The 24,662-nt window shown below is 32.0% G+C and overlaps 2 protein-coding genes across 2 annotated transcripts; both read right to left on the reverse strand.

Moving 5' to 3' along the window:
- Positions 1-209: 209 nt before the first annotated feature.
- LOC120146161 (abscisic acid 8'-hydroxylase 3-like) lies at positions 210-2,703 on the reverse strand. The gene is made up of 9 exons (XM_039159811.1): positions 2,495-2,703; positions 2,018-2,336; positions 1,783-1,935; positions 1,209-1,475; positions 1,032-1,118; positions 880-958; positions 678-784; positions 480-598; positions 210-404 (listed from the first exon to the last, which is right to left on the reverse strand). Exons 1-9 carry the CDS (start codon positions 2,701-2,703, stop codon positions 314-316), a joined length of 1,431 nt encoding a protein of 476 aa, XP_039015742.1. The 3' UTR covers positions 210-313.
- Positions 2,704-4,231: 1,528 nt separating this feature from the next.
- On the reverse strand, positions 4,232-7,106 carry LOC120146580 (transcription factor VIP1-like). The gene is made up of 4 exons (XM_039160106.1): positions 6,453-7,106; positions 6,127-6,259; positions 5,045-5,129; positions 4,232-4,561 (listed from the first exon to the last, which is right to left on the reverse strand). Exons 1-4 carry the CDS (start codon positions 6,977-6,979, stop codon positions 4,302-4,304), a joined length of 1,005 nt encoding a protein of 334 aa, XP_039016037.1. The 5' UTR covers positions 6,980-7,106; the 3' UTR covers positions 4,232-4,301.
- Positions 7,107-24,662: the final 17,556 nt, after the last annotated feature.

Consider the following 24,662-nt stretch of genomic DNA (forward strand, 5'->3'; position numbering starts at 1 on the left):
CTTAGAAACGAATTTGTATATTCAGTTTTTAATAAAGATTATAAACACAAACCATGTATAATTACTCTAAACTATTAAAAAAAAAACTTTGTTATATCAATATCATATATAAGTATCTGAACCAAATTGTACTTTTTAAATAGTTTAGCAGAATGATAGTTTTGTTACAAATCTTTATTCTCTTCTCATTTTGATCCTATATGTATTATTGTGTGTGGGATTTATCTCCTTTACATAAATTCATGCAATCATATGCTTTATTCCTCATGCTTTCCATTATTCCTTTTCATTCTTGATTTCGGTATGTGAAACTTCACATTGGTTCGATCATAACCGGATACTTGTTCTTCGGCATACGAACAAGCGTTGCCTGCACCGAATCATCTTTCTCAAGAGCTCTCCACCTATATACATTGTTATAATTTATTTAACAAACTGAATTATTGGAGTTTTATAGTTTAAGCACTGCATCATCTTACTTGTATCTGCAGACCAGGTGATGGATGAAGATGCAGATTTCGAGTTTAGCCAGGTTCATGCCAGGGCACATTCTTGGTCCGCTGCCAAATCCGAGATAACTGAAAGTCTTTAAAGTTGCCTACAATTGAAATATATAGATATACTCAAGTACATGCCTCCCAGAGGAAAACAAAAAAATTTCACTGCTGATATCTTACATTAAATCTGGAAGGATCAAACTTTTCAGGGTCAGGGAAAGTTTCAGGATCATGGTGGATCGAAACGACGTCCAGGTTAATCGACCAACCTTTCTCGATATTATACCCTAGAAAATCAAGTAAAAGAAGTCATTTCCGATCTACATTTCTCAAGAAAAGATCGGAAAATATATGTACATCTCGAACAGCCATACTAATATACCATCAATCTCAAAGTCCTGGGCAGCTTTCCTTGAATACCAAGGTAAAATTGTGGCCCTTCTGAGAGTTTCACTAAGAACCTGGATTTAATATATGAGAAGTATTAATCCACAGTGAGCCTTAAATAGTTTGGTTTTTAGTATTTAAGCTTACTTTGTTGGTGTAAGGCATGTTATTAACTTCAGACCATGTAAGGCCGGTTCCGTCCTTTCGATTTGCTTGAATCTGCAGGTGTTCCTCCTGCAAATTTACCCCGGATGAGTTTTTATAGTGTCATAAACGGAAAGAAAATTAGAATTTAGCTCGAATAAGATCAATTAAACGTTTTACTCTAAGCTCTTCCAAAACTGCAGGGTTTTCTCCAAGGAACTTGATGAGCCATGTAAGAGCTGCGGTCGTGGTGTCGTGACCAGCAACGAGCAGAGTCAAGATATTGTCCTTCATCTGTTGATCAGTGAGTTTATTTTCGTCATCAACTGTAGTTTCTCCCTTGCTATGTTTAATTATTAGGGATTCCAGGAAATCTTGTTGGATCACATCCCCATTTCTCCTCTTTGCTATGATTGCGTCTAGCATGGCATACATACTATCCCGGGCCTGGAAAAACAGAAAACGTATTACTAAGCTCATCTTTCGTTACGCTATATTACTCAACTCCTCATTTTTTCACTAAAATCTCTACCTTTGACACATATTAGGACTTCAACATGGAGTATGGTATTCCAAGTCATGCCTTACTATAACAGACTTCATTTTCTCCCTAAAGGTCCCAACTGTGAAGGACCGACACATAGCCGGACATAGATAAGGAGTGAAACTTTACCTTAATGGATGCATGCACATATGCTGACACCTTAATCCCGAATAACACAGACAACATAATCATGAGAGAGCAAAACTTTACCTTGATACCATTATAAAAAGCAGTTCCTGGGATCTTGAAAGGCAAGGAAGAAAATGAAGAAGAAATGAGTTTGAAATTAGATCTAAACTTTTCCTGCTCTTCACCACTGGGTTCAAGGCTCATTATCATGTTGCCAATTACTTTGAGAGTGAACTGCAAACCATAAAGAAATCAATTCAAATATTTCTATAACGAAAATCGACATAACAACGAATGCTTGTTTACAATACTCAACCGAAGAAGCCTCTTCAAGGACCAATACTCTTCGACCAGACCATCGATTCAGTGTCTGGATTGCCTGACTGTTGATAAAATGGAAGTATTTTTTCAAACCATCAATGGAGAGTGGCTCAGCTATCAAACGTCTAAGCCTCTTGTGTGCTTCACCATTGGATTGGAGCAAACTGTTTGGACCCAACACTTGCTGGCCTGTGTAGAAAAGGTTTAAGCTCACCATCCCATCTTTGCCTGTCAACAAGATCTTGCTTGCTTCTCTGCCAGTCATGAACACTGTGAATCTCCCCAAAACAAAGCTCTTGAACACTTTCCCATATCTGTTAAAAAAATATATATTTTGAGGTTTTGGGTTCGAGCAACTACCTCTACAAGGTGTATATACATTGTCGATGGGTTAAGAAAGTTTTAAACATATAGTACCTTATAATCGCCGCATACTATTACAAAAAACATACTCAAAGTTTTGGTTCATTACCTCTGCTGTCTCTTGTGCATGAAACTGCATATACCAGATGGACTCGAAAAGTCTGACAGAAATGATAAACTTTCACCTATTACTGGCCACCCCAAGCTACCAGGGATATCCTCCATTGCTTTTGGTGATGTTGATAAGCGAAATAAGCAGAAAGCAGTTGATACAAAAATGAAAAGGAGTAACATGATCAACAACATGATGGGCTCCATTTTTGGTCACCAGAGCCTATATTTCAGGCTCAATACAAGAAGTAACCTAATTGAACTTGAGACTGGTTTATAAAATGACAGTTTAGCAAGCTGATGCCTTGGGATCTATGGTGGGATTTGACAGCCATAGCTTTGTAGCTCCAAATCCAATGGAAATGATTATTTCAATGTAAACATGAGAAAGAAACCATTGTTTACTCATAAGATTTGTCAATTATTTGGTGCGCATCTTCATAGAGGTTGCTGGTTGCCTTTGTCTCTTTGATGGAATGGATATTGATCAGCCATAAAAGGTCAAAAGGGAAAGGTCATTATAGAAGGAAGAAAACAAATGTCAACTTTGTATAAAGATTACAATTGTTTTTCAGATGAGAAATGCTTAGGGTTATTGGTTTATATGATGTGGATAATAAACAGGTAGCTTTTGTCTTTTTTTTTTTCATCGATGCTGAACTGTGACCCACTGATTCTTAGCCATGGTTAGTTAACGATCCAGTTTATTTATTTTTTATTTTTGTTAGACATGGCATAAAGTATTGTGATTCTGAAGCATCCATCAACACCATATCAACTAATTCTGAAAGAGACTCACTTAAACCCAATAAATCAAGTTTTTTAAGATAAACTACACAAATCGTCACTGATATTTGAATAAATTTCTTTTTCCATCGACGAGGCTGTTGGCTCCGCTCCTCCTCGACATTGTACAGCACCGGAAATGATCTGGGCGCTGAATTCATCGGCACTTTTATTCTCATCTATATTATTTTCTCTGCAACTGATCTAAAGAGGAATGCAAACGGGGATCTGAATTTAAAATGGGTAAATTAAAGTTTGTTAGGGATCGGGAGTCGTGTTTGAAGAGGAGTGTCACACGACTAGTCAAACTAGTTGTCTCATGTTGTCAAACGGTACTGGATCAGTTGGTTTAACATGCTAGATCAACCGCCGAATAATTAATTTATTATAAATCGATAATATTAATGACTAAATCATTACTTCTGAAACAATAGAGAAAAAAACTTATTCAAACATCAAGAACTATTTATTTAATTTACCCTAATTTCTATTAATGACTGAACAATCCACAACAATGGATAATTAGATATAAATCTGTACATACAATGGATGATTAGATACAAATCTGTAAATACAAGAAAACTTGTGAATCATTATTAGTTGCGACATGCAAGAAGGTTAATCCATGTGGCAGCAGTTGAACCATTTTCATCAATTGAGATAATCTGTAATTTTAGATAAGATATATACGTTAAATAAGATTAACATAACATGTTTAATATACTAACTCCAGTAAATAATTATTATTCTAATTATAAAGATTTGTTACAACAATAACAATCATCCACCCATCACTTATGCTATATAAGTAGGACCTAATCTCTCTAAACAACACATCTCGGTTCATTTCTCTACTGTAATGATGATAAAGCCATATGCGAAACAGATACAAAGGGACTGTTCCCAGCAAGACTCCTTCACAACTTTACCCCGCAATGCCTATACATATTTCTATCTACAAGATGCTTACATTGAATGAATTTTCTTGTGCTTACAGAGCATTTCTTTCCAACATGAAATTATGCCTTCTGGCTAAAATCGGTAAAGCTAGGTTGAGGCTGTCCGTTCAAAGTTTGGTTGCTGGTGGATGACTGAGGTGCCTGCTGCTGCTGCTGTTGTTGCGGCAGTCTCTGCAGGACACCAAATGGATGTGGAGCAGATTGATGGGGTAAAAACTGAGGAGGCACTCCTCTATTGAAAGGATTTCTGTTCATCGTGCACACTTGGCCAGCTTGTATCCTAAGCCGTTGCACTTCTTCCCTCAATTTTTCATGCAAAGCTACAGACAGCAGAGAAGTAAAGACCAAAAATATAAGTACCTTCAAAGCCTAACTTGTTTGCTATCCTGCCTATTTTATGAGATAGTAGGAATTGGTTACATTGAAAATTGTATAGCAATGGCAATATCTGCAAGGAATCTGAAAACCATATACAAGCAAAATATGACAAATTTTTTCCATGCTATAATACTATCTCTCTTTTACAGCTATAAATTTACAGGTTAGCAGTGCCTCTTTTCCATTCCATATTAACTATGTCCTTATCTTTGCACTTCTAGATTAATGGTTTAATTATTTAAATTACGAAACCCACATGATCCACAAGATAGAATCACTTATCTACAAAATGACATAGTCTGATGGTTTTCACCAATCCATCATAACTGATTATGAATATAAAAATGATGTCTATTCATTACGGTACTCCCAGTCACCATCAGTATATTTGCAATATGTGTAGTAAATGACAGAAGTATGCATACCATCTCTAAGATGTGTTTGTTGCTCCATAGCCTGTAGTCGTAGTTTCAATTCCTTATTCTCATTAGTCAACCCAGTAGTGTCTCTCTGCATTATTGTTGAAATATATTAGAATTATTTTCCTTCTTTCAGAGTGAGAGCAGTAAACAAATATTTGAACCTCAAAGATTCAAAACAACTGCTTTCTTGGTTAGCAAAAAACAGATGCCATACCGCGTCTGTTCTATCACAGGAATGTTATTTTATTTGCTAGGGCATGGCTGATAATGTGGTAGCAGAACCGAAAAGGATCAATATGGAACAGTTGAAAAGCTATGCCTAAATGGTGAATCATGCCTCCGCTTTATTCCAAGGCATGATTAAATAAAGTGCATAGTGTTGTCTTTTTCCCAACAATCAAACATTGATCAATAATTGGCGTTATACAAGGTAATTAGGCGTGTCAAAAAATACAGTTCACAAAACAAAAGACTTGGAAGAACTTCTCAAAGAGGGTGTAATGAGGCTAAATATACTGCCAACATTATTTAGCTTAGACAAAAGCAGAAAAAGCCTTAATTACAGGTGACCCTCTTTCCAATAATGAAAATTCTATGCATCCATCCACCGAAGAACTGCTATGGACGTAGAAAACAGTCTCAAACTCAAATTGGTTTAGGAGCCTCTGCCCAACCACCACCACAAAGGAAGGAACAGAAACTTCTAGATTTCTGAAATATTAGTAAATAAAATACAGTCCCAAATGAAATGGGTAAATTCTCCGGAAATTATTGCAATGATCTATGATCATGTACGTGATATGACATACCTATAAACGAATATGCAAGCATGCCTTTAATTCATATAATCATATGCACATACAATCCCAACCAATAGAAAAACCCTACTATAATCAAGATATAAAATACAAGCACAAAGCGCATACTTAGACTTTGGATATCGAAAAATTGCAATTAAAGTATTGAGGTATTATATTATAACATGACCAAAAGAGAACAATTAATAACATGAACCAAGAAAGTTGACATTAAAAAAATGAGCACAGGATCACATGAATGAGATGTAAAGTGAAAGCTGCATTTACCTCTAACATTGTGACCTGTGCGGAGAGATTGACAGCTTCTGTCTGAAGAGTCTGGACCTTCTTCTCCAGTTCACTCGTGTATCTAATCTTCCTCTCCTTTGAACGCGCAGCCGATTGCCTGTTAGCCAGAATCCTACAACACCAAGAAGAAAACAAAAATACTTAATTTAGTTGAGCAATATTATTGCATCAGCTAATTTCCCTTCACAAAAGAACATTTTCCCACCCTTTTATGATTAAAGAAAATTAATTAGTACAGTAACATTGTTTTTGGTGAAGAACAGACAAAGAAAAAAATTTCAACTTAAATCATATATAATTTCTACCTTTGAGCTCTTTTGGGATCGATAAGGGCAAGCTCAGCGAATCTATCAGGAGCCATAGCTTTCTTAATACCATCAACGGCCATAAATGACTCAACGTCAAACGATGTCGTACTCGAACCATCCACCGAGTTACTATGCCTGTGGTGAGCCCTCTTCTCTCCCACGCCTCTTTTCCCGTCAAATTTCTCATCCCCGGCACCTCCAGAAATCGCGGGACCAGTCAAACCGAGTCCGTCGAAGAAATCAGAGTCAACGGAAAGGCTACGGCGATGGGAAGAGATTTGCCTGTGGTTATTTTGGGCGGGACGAGGAAGGCTGTTGGATGAGGAGTCGTCAGAGGATTCAGCCGGGACAGGTGCGACAGGTGGCAGACGGGGATTGGGGGAGGAATCGGGAAGGTCAAGGCATGAAAGATCGAGGTCCGACGGGTCGAAGAGGAGAAGATCGTCGAAACGGAAAGTTGTGTCGGAATGGGCTCGCCTATGGTAAGCTCCACGTGGAGGCATTTGGTCTATCTCCATTCTCATCTTTTGCTACAGCTTCTTTTTCTTCAATAACAGCCGGAGAAAACGGCGGATCCGCCGGCGGCGGCTAGGTGGAGAAGATTATTGGTATTATTGTTACAAGTGGTGAGAATTCTTAGTGGATTTGAGAGTACGGTGGGCTTTTCCTGTAAAATATATATATTTATGGGAGTAAGAACAGTTTGAACTAACTTAATAAAATACTTTTTTATTTTAATTTTGGGTAAAGTATAATAGTAAGTCGTGTCTCATTCCAACTATAAGATATTATATTTTAAATCTATTAACTATTAAAAAGTTAAAAAAAATTCAATTTATTAAAAGTTATAAAATAATCTTCCGATTATAAGGTGTTATTTTGTTAAGTCATATGATTATTAAAAGTTATAAAATGTTCACATAATTATTTATGTATTTCAAACTCATCTTTTCATAAAAAATTAACAATCGTCTAAGCTAAACGTTAAATATATTAGTTAGGATTTCATAAAAATCATATTTTAATGATGTCTATTGTATTATTATTACTTTTAAGCAATGATTTAAAGTTATAATATTTCAAGCATTGATTCGATAACATTATATACATCAAGATTGACACTAAGCTAGGGCAAAAGGTTGAGCCTTTAAATTAATTTTTTAATATAATATGTTTTATATTTTAATAATAAATTAAAAGATGTATAAAAATAAAATAATAAGGCCACGAGTTTATTAAAGATAATGAATTTTAAAAAAATGTAAAATAACATAATAGGCCCATGAATGTACTAAAGTGTTAAATATTATTATTGAATTTTTATATTAATGTTAATAAATTATTTATTTTTTTATAAAATTCTAATTCAATATTTCTTTCTCAAAATTAAAAAAAATCTAATTGAATCTTTTTAATTTTTATCTTTTCAAATTCTAACTATCAATTCATCAAATTTCTTTCTCGGTTTGCAATATCAATGAAAATTTTTATTAATGCTACTTTTTCTCTATAAAACTCAATAGGAGGAAAAATTCTTTTCTCACTTTTTAATTCTCTATAGAACAGTTAGCATATTTTTTTTCTCTTCCATATTTCACAATTTTTCTAAAAATTATTATTCTCACTTTTTAATTTCTCATGTTTCTCACAAATATAGTCACAAGTGTTTATCATCAATTGTGTAGTTTTAATCATATTGAAGATTGTTTTTAAAATTCTAGGTAAGATCATATTTTCAAATTCTTTCTTTTTGATTTGCATATATTTTCAAATTCTATATAAGATCGTTCTTTTATAAATGTTATGCTATATATTGAGAAAATATGTTGGAAAGTAATGATGTTGACACTATCATCAATGATTTTGCATCAAGAATTGTTCAAAGGCAATGTTTTTTTATAAGTATTTGTATGCTTAAATATATTTTTGAGATTTTTTATATTGTATGTAATTACTACTTGTTTAATTTAATAAAAAAATATATTGCATATTTATTTATTTTTTTTGAATTAGGGGTCCATTTTTTAAAATTTTGCCCCTAGCCAAAAAAAATAATCAGGACCGACCTTGATGTAAATGAAGACTCAATCCACAATATACAACTCAAACGATTTTGGAACCATATTTTATCATATCTCGATCAGAAGTTTAACGTATAGCTCAGAAGATTGCCACTTTTTTTAATAGAAAATGACAAGTTTGGAACATATGAATATTGACCATTTTGTAACTTTTAATATTCAAATGACTCAGCAATGTATTATCCTATAGGTGAAAGATCATTTTGTAACTTATAATAATCAAGAGACCGAATAACGCAACACCGTATAGTTGGGTGATCATTTGTGTTTTTACTCTATTTTTCTTTAATTTTGGATTATTTATGTTTTAGTACCTATATTATGTTAAATTCTAGTGTTTAGACTTTCTATTTTATTTTCTACATAATTTGATCTCTATATTTGTTATAATATTATGAAATGTCTAAATTGATACATTGCCAATTATTTTCACAAAATAACGATAATGAATTAATTTAAAGAAACTAAACATTTGAATGATATGAAAAGTTGTACTATACAACTGTATAATTTAAAGTTAAGGAATGACAATAAATAAATGTAATAAAAAATGTGAAAAATAACATAATATTTTTTGTTGAACCGAAAAATGTTAGGAAAATGTTAACAATTTCGGTTGTGTCCAACAAAAATGCTATGATTTTTATTGCATTTTTTTGTGCTCATTTTCCGTCGTTCCGTAGTCTTAAATTAAGCGGTCGTTCTTTAGACTTTCATGAGCAATACATTTGAATATAATTGATTGAATTTTTAATTTTTTAACAATTAAATAATAATACGAACAAAAAATCCATATCATCAGTTTTAACAGCAGAAGCCAACGTCTCTAATCAATTTAAACTTTACTAATACTATTATAAATGTCAGAACCGTCTTTCGGTTTAGGCCCCGGAATTGGGCTTCGACTTAGGAAAATGGACTTGGAGTCGCCACCGATCAATTATTTTAAAGCCAATGGGTTGATCGGATACCTTATTTCTTACCTGATCTGCGTCTTACCAGTGATATGTCGGATTCGGGAGTCGGTTACAGTCAATGAAGGGTTAGCACCCTTGAATTGCCCTTTCGGTACTACATAATTTCCAGTTGTCTTTAATTAAGAAAATTACAGTTTAATTAAAAAGGTAAAATAACGATCTCAGATACTTATCCTTGATTGGTTTGAAAAAGTGTCCTTAAAAAGTCACAAATAGTGTTAGATGAAATAAAAGGAATTAAATTGACTAAATAAAATCAAGTGATACGAAGGGGATAATGGGTAAATAAATAATCTGAAAAGGGAAAGTAAAAGGAGAATGTTAAAAACATTTTTGTATTTCGATATAAAAAATTAGTTTAAATGAATTTTAAAATTTTACAAATGATTTTCTAAATATATTCGATTCAATTAATCGAATATCAAATTATTACTCCAAGTCTTTTAAGATCAATTTCAAACCTTACTAAATGTGTAAAATTGTGTTTTATACTTAATATATTTTTGAAACAATTTTCACAAAGTATTTTGAACCAAATTCAAGCCTAAAATCAATTTTTCAGAGTGATGCACCGATGCACCAATCCATGCATCGATGCGCCATGAATTAAATTGAACATCGAATGCATTTCATGCATCGATGCACATACCATGCACCAATGCACTGAGGATTTTATGAAGACATCGAATGCATTTGATGCATCGATGCATGTGCATCGATGCACTAGCCATGCATCGATGCACTCTGGCTATTTTTAAACATCAAATGCACTTGATGCATCGATGCACTCTTAGTGCACCGATGCACTAAGGGTCCAACGGTCAAATATTTGAATTTTACACTAATGCACCGATGCACCATGGGTATGCATCGATGCACTGACGCTCCCAACTAATTTTATTAATTGTTTTTACACTTAAACGACTCAATTGACTCCACTAATCATCCCCAACGTTCAGAAGTGATTCAAGGTGTATTTAAACAAGCTTAGAAGCCATTGATTAAAAACAGGAAACATCAAGCAACTAGAATCAAGAGAGAATCAAAGAGAAAGCATCAAACCTCAAGTTTGAGCATTTCAAGCCTATTTTTCATTCAGTATTCATTTTGCTTTCAAGAACACTTATTGTGCTCAATTGTATTTATTCTTGAGTGTTCTTCCTTTGTTCTAGAATTGTGCAAACATATTTGCCTTGTGAGATTTTTCTTGTGAGTTTGCAAATTTGTAATCTTCTCTTTGAGAAAAGAGTGTTCTAAAAAATTGGGGTATATTCTTGAGGGAGTTGTAAGGTTATCTCTTTGGCCTCAAAAGAATGAACAAATAAGTGAATTTGTTGGAAAATCCTTAGTGTGGATAGCTAAGGTAGTGGACGTAGACTTTGGTTGATAAAGTCGAACCACTCTAAATCGATATGCAATTACTTTCAATTTTCTGCAAAAGCTTCCACAAAATTTTAATTGCCAATTCATCTCCTCTTGGCCGATTCCGTCAACCGATTAACTCAACAATTGGTATCAGAGCCTAGCTCATTTGTATTTTTGAAAACCCTTTTTACCTACTACTCAAAAATCACATTGGTGTTTTCAAAAAATAGCCTCGGAGGGGTAGATCTGGAATAGATCTTTTTGAAAAAAACCCACTCCCTGGGTCCTCGACCGTTCGTTTTTCGATCGTTTCCAAGCCAAAACTCAAGCAATAATCAACATGCAAGGGGTACCAAATGAACGAAAAAGGTAAAAATATACCTTTCTTTTATTTCATGTTTCGAAAAATACAAATGCTCCTAGCTTTCTCGGTCGACTCTTGCTCGTATTTGGTGCCTAACACTCTGTGAAAATAGTGTGTAACTCTCTATTTTCTCGTAATCCCCCTCAACCATGTGTTACATGCATTATTTATAATAAAAAATACACTATTTTTAGCTCATTAGAATCCTAATGAAACTAGACTTTCGATTTGTTTTGTTGATGTGGTTGTTTGTTGTTGCCGAGGGAACTGCCGAGAAAATTGGTGAGGCGTGGCTGAGTCGTGCGGCGCTGTGGATATGGGTGAGAAACGGCTAGAAGCAACTAGGGTCAAAAACCCTAGTTTCATCTTTGATCTGGGCCCTTGGATCACCCCTAGATCTAACGGCTGGAGTGAAGCGGCGTAAGTGAAAGAGAGTTAGGGTTTGAAAAACCCTAGAGGAATCGGTTCTAGCTGGGCCACATGTACAGACCACTGCTGGGCCATTATTGGGTCTTTTGGTGAATTTTATTTGTATTTGGGCCCTGTAAAAAAAATAAAATAAATGTAAATGTTATTATATCATATAGTTTATAATTATATAATATAACAATATTAGTCGGTCAAGATTTGGTGTCTTCAATAAATATAATAAATTAAAATAGAAGAATTAAATATCAAAATTTGAAAACGATAGAGATCTAAAACCACAAGTAGACCATTTTCTTTAATTTATATTTTCTCGTTCTTTTTCCTAGAAACACATAATAATAGGGTAAACGAGATATTTCTCTTTCCAAAAATAAACCCCGTAATGAAAGTATGATTACAAACAGTAATTAGTAATTACGTCGTTAAGATTAAAATAATGACTAGTGCGGTACGGTAGAATAATATCTTTAGTATCTAAAATTTATACGTTATATTAAATTTATTACAATTTAAAATTATTTTATAATTTTAATTTTTTAGTTTTTTTGGGATACTATTAAACTAATCAATTAAACTCGTTGAATCAAAACAATAATTGGATAATTGCAATGTACCATAAAATATCAAATTATCGTTAAATTAATATTATATTAAAAAATAACAAGTAAATATTTTAAGAAAAAAATCAATTAATAGAATAAAAATACTAAAATGATTGATTTTTTAAATTTAAAGGATAAATTTATTTAATTATTTTATATTTAAATATAATTAATAAATTATATAAATTTAAAAAATTTAAAACTATTATATATTAAACTATACCGATATTTCATCTAATTTTAATAATACAATAATTTGTCTATAACAATATTTTAAATAAATGATTTATTTATAATTTTTAAAATATAAACATATTTAGTATCAAACCCATAAATATACAATTTTAAAATATTATATTTTTCCAATAAGAATCTCTATAAATCAAATATCTTATTTATATGTATGAACCTAGTGGCCTATGTGATAAATGATTATTATTATTCTTTGTAGATTCGGGTTCGAACATTATAAATGTCAGAAGTGTGAACGTTTAATGTTGAAAAATTCAACATTATCTTTAAACATATATTACCTTGTACTTATCTCATATTAGTAAAAAGAATATCTTATTTATATGATGGCCAAAAATAGGGTTACATTTATATTTTTAATTATTACAATAAAATAAAAACAGAAAATATAATTATCCATGACTTTTGTACATCTGTTTTCACTTGACGTCATCGCTCTGAAAAGAGAATAATAAATAAAAAGATAGATAATACAGCAAAGCAGTTCCTTAACAAAGAAAACGAAAAATAATAATAAGATAAAAAAGAGGGAGGTGGAGATGAAACTGTGGTTGAAAATGGTGAATGGATAATAACACCTTTCTTGCGTATTTTCTTTCTGTACTAAAAAAAATGATTAATAATAAAAAAATATAATGACTAAGAATAAAATAATTTTAATCCTATTAATATTGGCAGTTAATTGAAAAATTATTTAAAGTTATAAATGTTTTTCTCGGTATTAAAGCGCTAATAAGTTTTTTTTCTTTTTTATTGAAATGGTATAAAATTATTATTATTTTTTAAATGATATCCATTTCTACCCCCATAGGATGAAGGTGTACCTATGTCATAACAACTTCTGAAAGGCTCTTATTTGAGAAAGAGTCTTTGATTATGAAACAAGTTTATAGACGACGTCAGTAATAGAGGAACAATTCAGGTGACCTGTTACGATATTAGAAGTGCTTCTTTTACATGAAATTTTATAAAATGGAGGCTCTAATATCGATTCAAATTGATTTTAACCAATTATTGAATCGAATAATTGAAATGGATCCTCGGACACTAAGGCGAGAGCCAAATCGAATATTTCCTAAATTAAAGGATTAAAGTGAAATTAAGCCCAAAAGGAGGCTCTAATTTCAATCCTAATCGATTTTAACCAATTATTGAATCAAATAATCGAAATGACCCTCGGACATTAAGGTGAAGGCCAAATTGAATATTTCCTAAATTTAAAAGTTTAGGAACTAATCTTAAAGAATTCTAAAGTTAGGGATTAAACTTAAAAATGAGTATACGAATTAGGGACTAAACTAAGAGGAATCTAAACCAAATGGTATTAAAGTGTCAGGACTAAAATTCAATAACTTAAAACAAATTCATATTAAACTAATCATAGCATGGCTGTGGCTAAATTAAAATAAACAAAAATAATCAACCAAAAAAATTAAGGGTACAATAGCTAAGGTGCATAAAAGACTAATTTAAAGGGACTTAAACACAATTTACACTTTTTTAATCATGGCAACTAATGACAAAAAATAAAAGGGAAAATAACATGTTTAGTATTCTAATTCGAAGTAAATAACAAACAAAACCAAACAGATGACCATCTGCAAAAACACGGGTGAGTTTGGTGGCCTAAATGTGGTTTTTCCTCTTTTTTAGGGTTAACATAAAACGAAAAAACCATAAATTTTAAAGCCTAAACCCCAAAACCCTACTTACTAAGGATCACATGCTTTTAGATCTTCTTTGAATTTGGCAATGCTTTAAAGAAAAGTGGGGACCCTAGTTTCCCTGGGTCAATGTGTACGGGTTGCTTGACTCCATTGCCCCTGCCTTTGGTCATTTGCTTTGTAATAAACCTTTGGACTGTATTGGACTTGAATTTTTTGTTGGGCTTGCTTGTAATTAAACTTGTATAGGATGAACACATGTTAATACCTTGTATTTTATTTATGTGTTATTGTATTAAATATTTATATTTTACTAATTGAAACATGTAATGTTTATATAATATAATTAATCACAAAATGTGTATTTCTTTGTTTTTGCACTTTCTATTATTCCTTTCCTACTCATACATTCATATATATATATAATTTAACATAAGTTCTTACAATAACCCTTAAATGGATTTATTTATTTATTTATAAAAATGATAACTAAATAATTCAAATTTAATTTAGTACGAAAATGTCTGTTTACAAATGCCCCTCTTTGTCTATTATCATATAACAATAATAGGACAAAGAGAGAATAACACAAATTTTCGTTCGAAATCAAATTCTTGTTTTGAAAACCTAGAGCAAGAAGTTCTTCTCTTTAGGAACTTTTTACTCCCTTGAAAGATTAAGCTATTTCCGTATTTGGAAAAATTAAAAGATCTATTCTATATGAACTCATCGTTTTTCCACAAAGGTCTTTCTAAGGTTACACAAGCTCTTCTTTATGAAATTCTTCTTCCTCATCATGTTGATCCACCTCTTTCTGTGATGGAATCTAGAAAAAAGACCATTGATTCATCTTATTCTGTGATGTAATCTAACAAAAGGGTGATGTTGGTCCAACTCCTTATGTTATGGACAAGCCGAGGTTGAATAAGTTCTTCTAATTAGGACGTTATTCTCATTAGGAAATTATTCTCCCTCATCGGACAAGTTATTCTCATTAGGAACTCTTCAACTGGAAAATGCTGATTCAACTCCTTATGTGATGGATGAGCCAAGGTTGAACAAGTTCTTTTCATTAGGAACTTCTTCTCCCTCATTGGACGAGTTATTCTCATTAGGAACCCTTCCACTCGAAAATGTTGATCCAACTACTTATGTTATGGATAAGCCAAGATTGAACAAGTTCCTCTCATTAGGATTTTTTTCTCCCTCATCAGATAAACTCTTCTCATCCAAAACCCTTCTACTGGAAAACGCTGATTCAACTTCTTATGTGATGGGTCAGCCAAGGATGAACAAGTTCTTCTCTTATGAATTTCTTCTCCCTCATCGGATGAGTTCTTCTCATTAAGAACTCTTCCATTGGAAATGTTGATCTATCTTCACTTTGAAGAATTTTAAACCTGCAAAAGACTATCATATCTCACTCACATCTATTTGAAGTACCCAAAGGTATTGACCTGAAAGTCATTAATTCTTTACTGAAATACATTTCTTTCACTGATGGAATTGTGGGCTGATATTTTGTTGAAATCATCTTCCTCCTTACGAGATTGTGACATGAAGTCTTTTTTTACCTTCCTCCTTTGTACCTCTTTGAAAGATTTTATTTGAGTGAATGGAGACACCCATTAGAGAGCTATGCATATTAGGAATAATCTTTGAATCATCATCTAACGTTCTCCAACAATGCTTTAGAATCAAAACAATGCCATTTGATTTGTTAAAGTTCAAGACTTCAATCAATTATACATCTTCTTTATTTCCTCATATCTTCCAGTGTTGTTCTCTTTCAAAAGGATGTCTCCTTTCATTTCCTAAAATCATAATTAGATTAGTAGAAAATAAAAATAGATTGAAAAGAGTAGAGAAAATAAACTCATCAAAATGTATAGATGATGGTTGGTGCTTGTTGTTCTTCATAGAAAACTTCTTTGGTTAATCAAAATATGGATGTTTTTGGATCATGTTCATGATTTGTGATGAATTTGAAATGCCCCTCGAAGTCTTCTTATCATCCTGCAATAATGTCAAATCAAAAGTAGGAAGAAAAGAAAGGTTAGGTAAAATCTATTTTTGTTGATCCTTTCCTCCCTCATACTCATTTTCAACTCCAACTTGTATTTCATTCACTATTTCACTCTCATTCTTTTCAACTTCACTTTATTTTTCGTTCATAGTCTCTTTTTGAATCTAATCTCTTTCAACTTGCTCATTTTTAACTTCAATTACTTTTGCCTCTTCAAATCGTTCTTCATCTATTGCATCTTGTTTGATTTTATTCTTCATTGCTTCAATACTCCTTTTCAAGTAAGTTTGATCTTCATGTACTTGATTTGGAGTAAGGGGTGCCAAAGTGACATTCTTGTCACTATGGATGAAATATTAGCAATTGGTGAAGCCATCATATATTGCACACTTGTCATATTGCCACGACCATTCGAGAAGAAGGTGATTTGTATTCATGGAAACAACATCACAAAAAACTTCATCCTTGTACTTTCTAATTAAGATTTGCACAAGAACTTTCTCTATGACTCTTAACTCTTCTTTGTATTTCAACCATTTCAAATCATAGGGGCTTGGATGCTTGGTTATCTTTAACTCGAATTTGTTCACCATTAATGTGCTTGCAAGGTTGGTGTAACTTTCACTATCAATATTTATAAAACACACTTTACCAATTACATGGCAAAGAGTGTGAAATGCATTCATTCTTTGCTTTTCGTACTCCATTGAAAGATGAAAAATTGTTAGTGAAACAAAGAATGAAAAATTGTAAAAGGAACTTACCAATTTATCAATCCCAAATCATCTCAAAGACACTCCAAAGAAAAGAATGATGTCACTTAGATCAATCGTGTTTGGCACTCAGGACTCAGTGGCTTTTACTTATCCTATTCCGATCTACCACGCTTAGTGTCATGTTTCATTCTTTCCTCTTTGTGATAGTCCTAAAGAGAACTCACTCGAAACCTTTCAAGTCTTGGTTTTATATTAGCATCAGGTAAAAAATTGGTTAGGTAGGATATAAAGCAAAATGAAACAAAAAAGGTGGCTTAGAAATAATAAAGAAAAAAGAAGGGGTTATTAAGAAATAAGGGACTGACAACTTCACTTTTCACTACAATCAAGATCTTGAATAACTTTGGCTTTGTGATAAATACCTTGTTGTTGTTTCTCTTTCCTTTTTCTTCTTTTGCTGCTTCACTTTTATCTTTGGCCTTCACTTTTATGCTTGTACCCTTTTTTTGTTTTGGAGCCTTCTTTGTTGTTTTCTTAGCTTTGGCCACACCTTGTTTTGTTCTTCTATTTTTTTTCTTTCTCCTTTCTTATTTGTAGGCTTCTTGTGTATGTTTTCTCTTCACCCAAATCTCTGAATATCGCTTGATGTAAGACACACTTACCTCGATTGTGGATATAGTGAAAGAGCAAGCACTTGTAGTAAGATAGGCATAAAAATTGGCATAGTAGTTGTTGTAATGGTGATAGAAGTGGGTTACAATGATGATAAGAGTATGCAATAAAAAATGGGTTATTTTAGGCGTGGTGATGGCTAAAGAAATAATGGAATAGGTTGATAGTATCTTAAACAAATAAGGTTGAAACTAGGCTAAAAGGACTCTAGAACCACACCTTATAATTTGTTTAATGGGTAGTAAACAAGGACTTGGCCGCTCTAGTTATATAGAACTAGGAAACATAAGTATCTATCAAAAAGAAAGGGGGTTGACTCCACATGCACATAAGGCAATTGGTAATTCGATAGATTTCTTAAAGAAATTAGAAAAGAGGAAAACCTCACAATATATTGATATGCAAAAGGGATGATTCCTTATAAGAGCCAAGACATTGGCTTTATATAGAAAATAAAGGGGAAGGTCGAATATATACATGTTGGCTCAGTTTAAGCATTTCTCATGAAAGTACATGATCCTTTGATGTATAATTACAACTCTAGATGATGAATAACTATAGTGATGGTTTGGCTAGCCTTTAATTACCTTAAGGAATCCTTTTTGGCTGAATAGATAACATAGTTCAACCTTAAGGGAGCTCAAATGTTTGGTTGTACATGATTGGCTGAAAAGGCTTGTTATGCTTCGTCCTTGGCACCAAAACGAGTGGCTGGAGAAGACTGGGCTGAATAGTAATGTCCTTTGGAGTTTGGCATCTAGTTGTATCATATGGAGTGCACATGTCTTGTATATACACATGGAAACCTACTTTGATGGACATGACTCCTTATGATGTAGTATGCCTCTCCACGCCATGATTTTGTGTGGTCTCGACTATAGGATGTAGGATACATGCATGGAAGGTGGTTGGTGCTAAGGTGGAGTCATAGGTAGTTAGTTAGTGTAGTTAGCTATCTAGGTAGCTTAGGTAACTAGCTAAGTAGTGTAGGTAGCTAGCTACGTACCTAGTGAATCTCCAACTGCCGTAAGTCCTTACCTTAGCTACTTGGTCCTCAACTGCTGACCAATTAGTTTAAGCTCACGTTCATCTCCTTTAGCTAATCTTGAGCTACTGTCCTTATGCTTTGAGCTTGAGTGACCTAACCCTTAATGTCTTTAAGTTAACATGAGCTGCCATAGGTTGAGTTCTTGTCATTGAGCTGGTATAACCTTCCTTATTTACCAAAGTACTTACATGTGTCATGGAAATAATAACATAAGTAAGGAGACAATGAAAATACTTAAGAATAAATGTTGCCACCTATGGTATGGTTGCAAAATAAGCTAAGAATGAATGAATAACATAACATAGGCATGAAATGAGCTAAGTTTAACCATGATATAAAGAAGTGAACTATATTATGCATGAATATCACATAATTTTCAATTCAAAAGACGTGGTAAACATATAATATTCAAGTAGACTCTAAAGTGTTTATATATGTTTATATCAATGTGTAATGCATATATAAAATAGTAAAAGATGAAATAAGGAAAAACTTCCTTAGAATAAACTTGTAGGTTCTTCAATGATGTGAGCATGTCATGAAGAGAGTTTGTGCTAGATAGGATCACATCAAATTTATTATCTTATTTAAGCTCAACTTTTCGTATTTCCTCCCAGTTTTTACCTTAAATGCCATATAGTTCCCCTTTTAGGTTTTCATCTTAGATTTCTTTTTCTTTTTCTTCTTCTCTACAAAAATGTTCTTTTATCCGTCTTTGATAAGATCTTATTGGAAATTTGCCGGGGAACAAACTGAATTGCCATCATTTTATTGTCCTATTTGTGTTTTGGGTCGTATATATTGATTTTGTCATGCTTTGCCACACACTTTTATTAATGAACAAAAATGTTGACACTGCAACCTACTTTGGATTCCATACACTCAATAGGTTAACTCAAATTAATACTAAGAAATCTTTTGTTTTGTTTTAGACTATGTTAGTATACTTATAATATGCTTACAAAAATAAATAGATCTAAAGTTTGAAGTGATACACTTGGAATTTATTGATAAAATCTTGGAATTTATAAAAAGTCATGGCAATCACATAAATGAAATGAAATATAGAAATAAGAGACAAATTATCCGAGAATCTTTAGCATGAGTGTTTCTAAACCAATCAATTCGATATAACTTGGAGCACTAAGGTGAGCTCCTGTTTGAAAGATTTTGAACGTTGGGAAGATGTTTGTAGGTTTGAGGTTTCGTTCAAAGTGCTAGTCTCTCGATAGGGTTTAATTACTGGATGCATAATATCATAATACATTTGAGCCGCCATTTTAGGTTTTCTATTATCAAGATACACTTTATGGATTTTCATATTGAACACCCCCTTTCAATTTTCTTTTAATTTTTAATTTTTTCATTTTCATTTTTTCTTATTCTAAGCATAATATTTCTTGATAGAGTTCTATTTTATTGGGTTCCTCAGCTCTTCTCCATCAATATTTGCCAAAATCAACTCTACTCTGGAAAAAAGCCTTATTGACAACGTATGACCATTCCCAGTTAGGCATTCGTTTCCCACATAAATATTTATGAATATACAAGATCTTTTTTAGCAGTAGATCACCCTCTCAGAATTCTCTCAGACGAACCTACTTGTCATTCGTATCATTCCTTAAAGGTACTTGTGTTGTTCACCTAATAGTGACAATCATAACACTCATTGAAGCAACACTATTGTTGTAGGTGCTCTTGTTGTTCACCTCATTTTTTGTTTTTTTCTTTGTAAATGAGCTTCTTTGAGTTAGACCATCTCCCCCTTCAATTCTACCACTTTTTTTGGTATTCTCAATCAGTTTACCAAAAATAACTAAGTCAACAAAACTCTTGGTAGCATTTCCTAGCAAGTGTCTAAGGTATGAGTATCTTAAAGTATTCATGAAGATAACCATAGCTTTTTTTTTTCTAACAGTGGTGGTTGAACTTGGGCTGCCATGTCACCCCACCTCTGGGCATACTGATAGAATGATTCATTATGCTCATTCTCCATGTTTTGGATAATCTATTTTCCAGGGAATAAGTAGGTGACATGGTAGTTATGTTATAAAAATGCCTTAGCCAGATACATCCACGCTTTACTGTGGGTCTTAGTCACCTGGTTGTACCATTTGGGTACAGATCTAGAAAACTTATCCTGGAAGCAATGTATCAACTACTTCTCATTATCAACATGACTAGACATTCTCCTATAAAACATTGTGATATGGGATGAAGGGAAAGTAGTCCTATGGTACTTCTCAAAATCAGGTAATTTGAACTTTGGTCGAAGGAACAAATCAGGGACCAAACTCAGCTCTTTAGAATCAAATCCATAAATCAGCTCCACCACCTAGACAAATTTCAATATCTTATATAGATTCATCAACTGCTGAGTAAGCTCATGATTTGACCTCTCATTCTCAGCTATCTCATTAAAGTCTAGAACCTCATTATCAACATGCAATTCTATTGGTTTAACCCTTGAGGTAGCGGGATGGTTGATGTGAAACGAACTTCCATCTTGATAATACGACGAGTTCTCAATAATAATGAATAATGTTTATTTTGTGCTATATTTTGTGTTAAAATAATCCTTGATTGTTCATTGTTATTGCTGATTTAGGCGTTTTTACATGATTTCTATTAGGAAAAAATCAGAATGTAGTTGTTAAGGGTCCAACTTAAAGGAGACAACAATATCTTACAAAGGGTTTTTCTCTTTTAAGTTAATTTGAGGCATATGAGGAGAAATTAAATTCTAAAATAGTAAAAAAAATTATTTTGGTTATTTTGAGTGGTTTAGGGTTATGAGTTTTATGATCTCATAATTAAATATATTTTTAAGGTGAGATCTATAACACTCTTTTAGGATGTTGAGTTTGGAGGGAGAAATAAGGTTTAAAGAATTAATTTTGAGGATGAATTGAATTATAACTCAATTCCTATTATCACTTTTGATGAGATTCATGTGTTCATACTTGTCATTAATCAAGAAGTGAGTATAGAATCTCAATAAGATTATTTTGAACAATTCTCAAGTTAATAAAAAAATTGTTACGGAAGATCAAACTCAACAATCTCAAAGAACAAGTGTCATTAGGAAGATCCATGAGATGAGAGAAATATTATTTTAGACTATTATGTTTTTTTTACAAGAAATAAGGATGACAGTAGAATGATGGAAGTTGATCTAATCAACCTTCGTCATGTCATAAAAGTTATGACTCTAAAAAAGTGAATTAATGCTAAGTAAGAAGAGTATAATTTTTATATAAGATAATAAAGTTTGAGGACTTATCCCATTACCTGAAGGTGCAAAGTTAATTTTTTATAATGAGTATTTATAATCAAGATGGATGAAAATGATTATGTTGGTAAGTATAAGACATGTCTTGTATATAAAGGATATATTCTGAAAGGAAACATTAATTTTGTAGAGACTTTCTCTTTGGTTTCATTGAAAGACTCTTTCAGGATAATTTTGATAATTATTGCTCATATTTGATTTTGAGTTACATAAATTGGATTTCAAAATTGTGTTTCTAAATGGTAACATTGATGAAATATTTTATATGGTGTAGTCTGAAAATTGTATTTAGTGATACAAAATTAATGATATGCAAATTAGGGAAACTCATCTATGAGTTCAAGTATGACTTACGTTAATTGTATAACAAATTTCATCAAGTGATTGTCTCATTTTGGTTTTGAGATGAATTTGTTTGAAAATTGTATATACTATAAGTTTTGTGGTAGTAAACCAAATGATACCACTTATTTTGAAAAGAAATAAGTTTAGTATTGAGCAGTGCCCTAGGGATGCTTTTGAAGTTAAGGAATTGTAAAAAGGTTCCTTATGGTTCAAAATAAATAATGAATTTAATGTATACTCAGGTTTATACGCATTTAGACATAATGTATGATTTTAGGATATACTTAAGAGAGTTTATACTCAAGAGAATTCTATCTTCTTGGAAGATCACAAAAAAAGAATGATTCAAGGATTTCAACCTATTAATTAATTCAGGTACGTTTCCGCAACTAATAGTATTTTATTCTTGATTATTTGACATGATTAGATCCTGGTTTGTTAATTTCATATTTATTATGATTTAGTTCTAACAGTGAAAACTATGTTGTTGTCATTTATTCCATATATAATTGAAACACCTCAAGTACAAACACATATACATTGTGTTTCTGATTGTTAAAGAAAAATCATAGTGGTTATGTGTTTATAGAGGATATATGCACAAACTCATTATTATGCGCTTACTAAGAACCTATAACCCTATGTCTTTCTTGAGCATACTATTCATATGGGTGTCATATCATTTAAGTATATTCATTTTAATTGGAGTTTGTAATTTAAATACTCATTTGATACAAACATAATTTCAGTTACTTCAATTAAAGGATATTTATTTTAAGGTTACTTTCTGCAAAATAAATTTTATTTTGGGTTATCCATACTACAGTTTTGGTAAAATTTTATATTACTAATGTTTAAAGATGATCAGTTGGAAATAGATATATGTTTTTCACATTACATGTAATTTCCATGCTACACTTCATGATTGATCTATGTCATTTGACTATGTTTGTATACGTGACCATTGATGGGTCTAGTCATGATTGATACGATGAATACCACTTTAATCATATATTGATATAATTAATGGACGAGATAGTTATAGAAGACCTATTGTATGATAACAATTTTTTAGCTCATAAAGTTGTACATTTATCAAGAAACATATATTGCCCTAGTGGGAGATTGTTGCATTAAAATTCATAATTATGGGCACATATTTTTAATATATATTGTTATCATAAAATATGACATAAATTAAGTGACCAATTATGTTATGAAGTCATAAGGTATTAGAATTGTTATGGAAATAAAAGTGTAAATACTATTAAAGTTGTATTTATAATTTGATGAGGGGAAGAGTTATAAGTTTTTCTGTAATAATTGGTTTTTAAATCAACTATATAAAGAGGTTATGGTTCCCAATAAATAAATTATCTCATATTTTCTGTTATAACGTTAGAGAGTTTATACTCAAGGGAATTCTATCTTCTTGGAAAATCACAACCAAAGAAATACTTAAGGATTTCATCTTATCAATTAATTTAGGTACGTTTTCACATATAGTATTTAATTCTTGACGATTTAGCATGATTAGATCATGGTTAATTTTTATATATTTGTTATGGATTGGTTCTAACAAGTGGCATCAATGCCCCATCACGTTGAACCATTGAGAATATTTGGATTAAAAGATTGAAGTTAAAATTTTAATTTTTTATTTATTTGATAATAAATTTTTGGACTTGAGATAATATGATTTTTTTAAATCTTTGGTTTTTAGTAATGAAACCCTTAATAATCAAGCCATTTGTAAATTGCATATACCGGTAATAATCGATATCATTGGGTTTTCTTTTTTGATGACCCTATTTATTAATTATATTTATTGTAGAGTTTCTCGTATCTTGTTGTATTCAAATTTTTCTTGATTTCTTTGTTCCATCTTGCACTTTGTTTTCATTCTTGTTTATTGCCCATGATTGCCTTGATAATTTTATACCGTGGATAATGATGAATAAAAAGAATTATTAGTTTTACCTTCATTTTGGTGTGATGATCTTATTTAAATTTTTCTGCGATCCTTATTGTTTGACTTGCGTGTTTTCGTTATTATAAAAAGTCTATATAAATCCCAAATAAGCTTCACGTTTCACTTATGGTATGTTATGCCCCTTTAGTTTATTAGATTTGAATGATGTTGCGTGTTACTGTTTCACTTTTAGGTTTTACTTTTTATTTTATTTTATTTTATTTTTATAATTTATGATTTTGATTTATTTGGCTTGATTATTGAATTTTTGGGTTTTAATTCCTAATGATAGCCGTGGGGTTTTATACCATTCCATAATAGTTGGGAAATTTGTATATGGGTTCAAATTTGGTATTAAGCATACATGATTAGAGATTTCCATAATATCTATATTCAATTTGG

Source organism: Hibiscus syriacus, unplaced genomic scaffold (assembly GCF_006381635.1).
Source record: "Hibiscus syriacus cultivar Baekdansim isolate YM2019G1 unplaced genomic scaffold, ASM638163v2 tig00002511_pilon, whole genome shotgun sequence".
Taxonomy (NCBI): Eukaryota; Viridiplantae; Streptophyta; class Magnoliopsida; order Malvales; family Malvaceae; genus Hibiscus; species Hibiscus syriacus.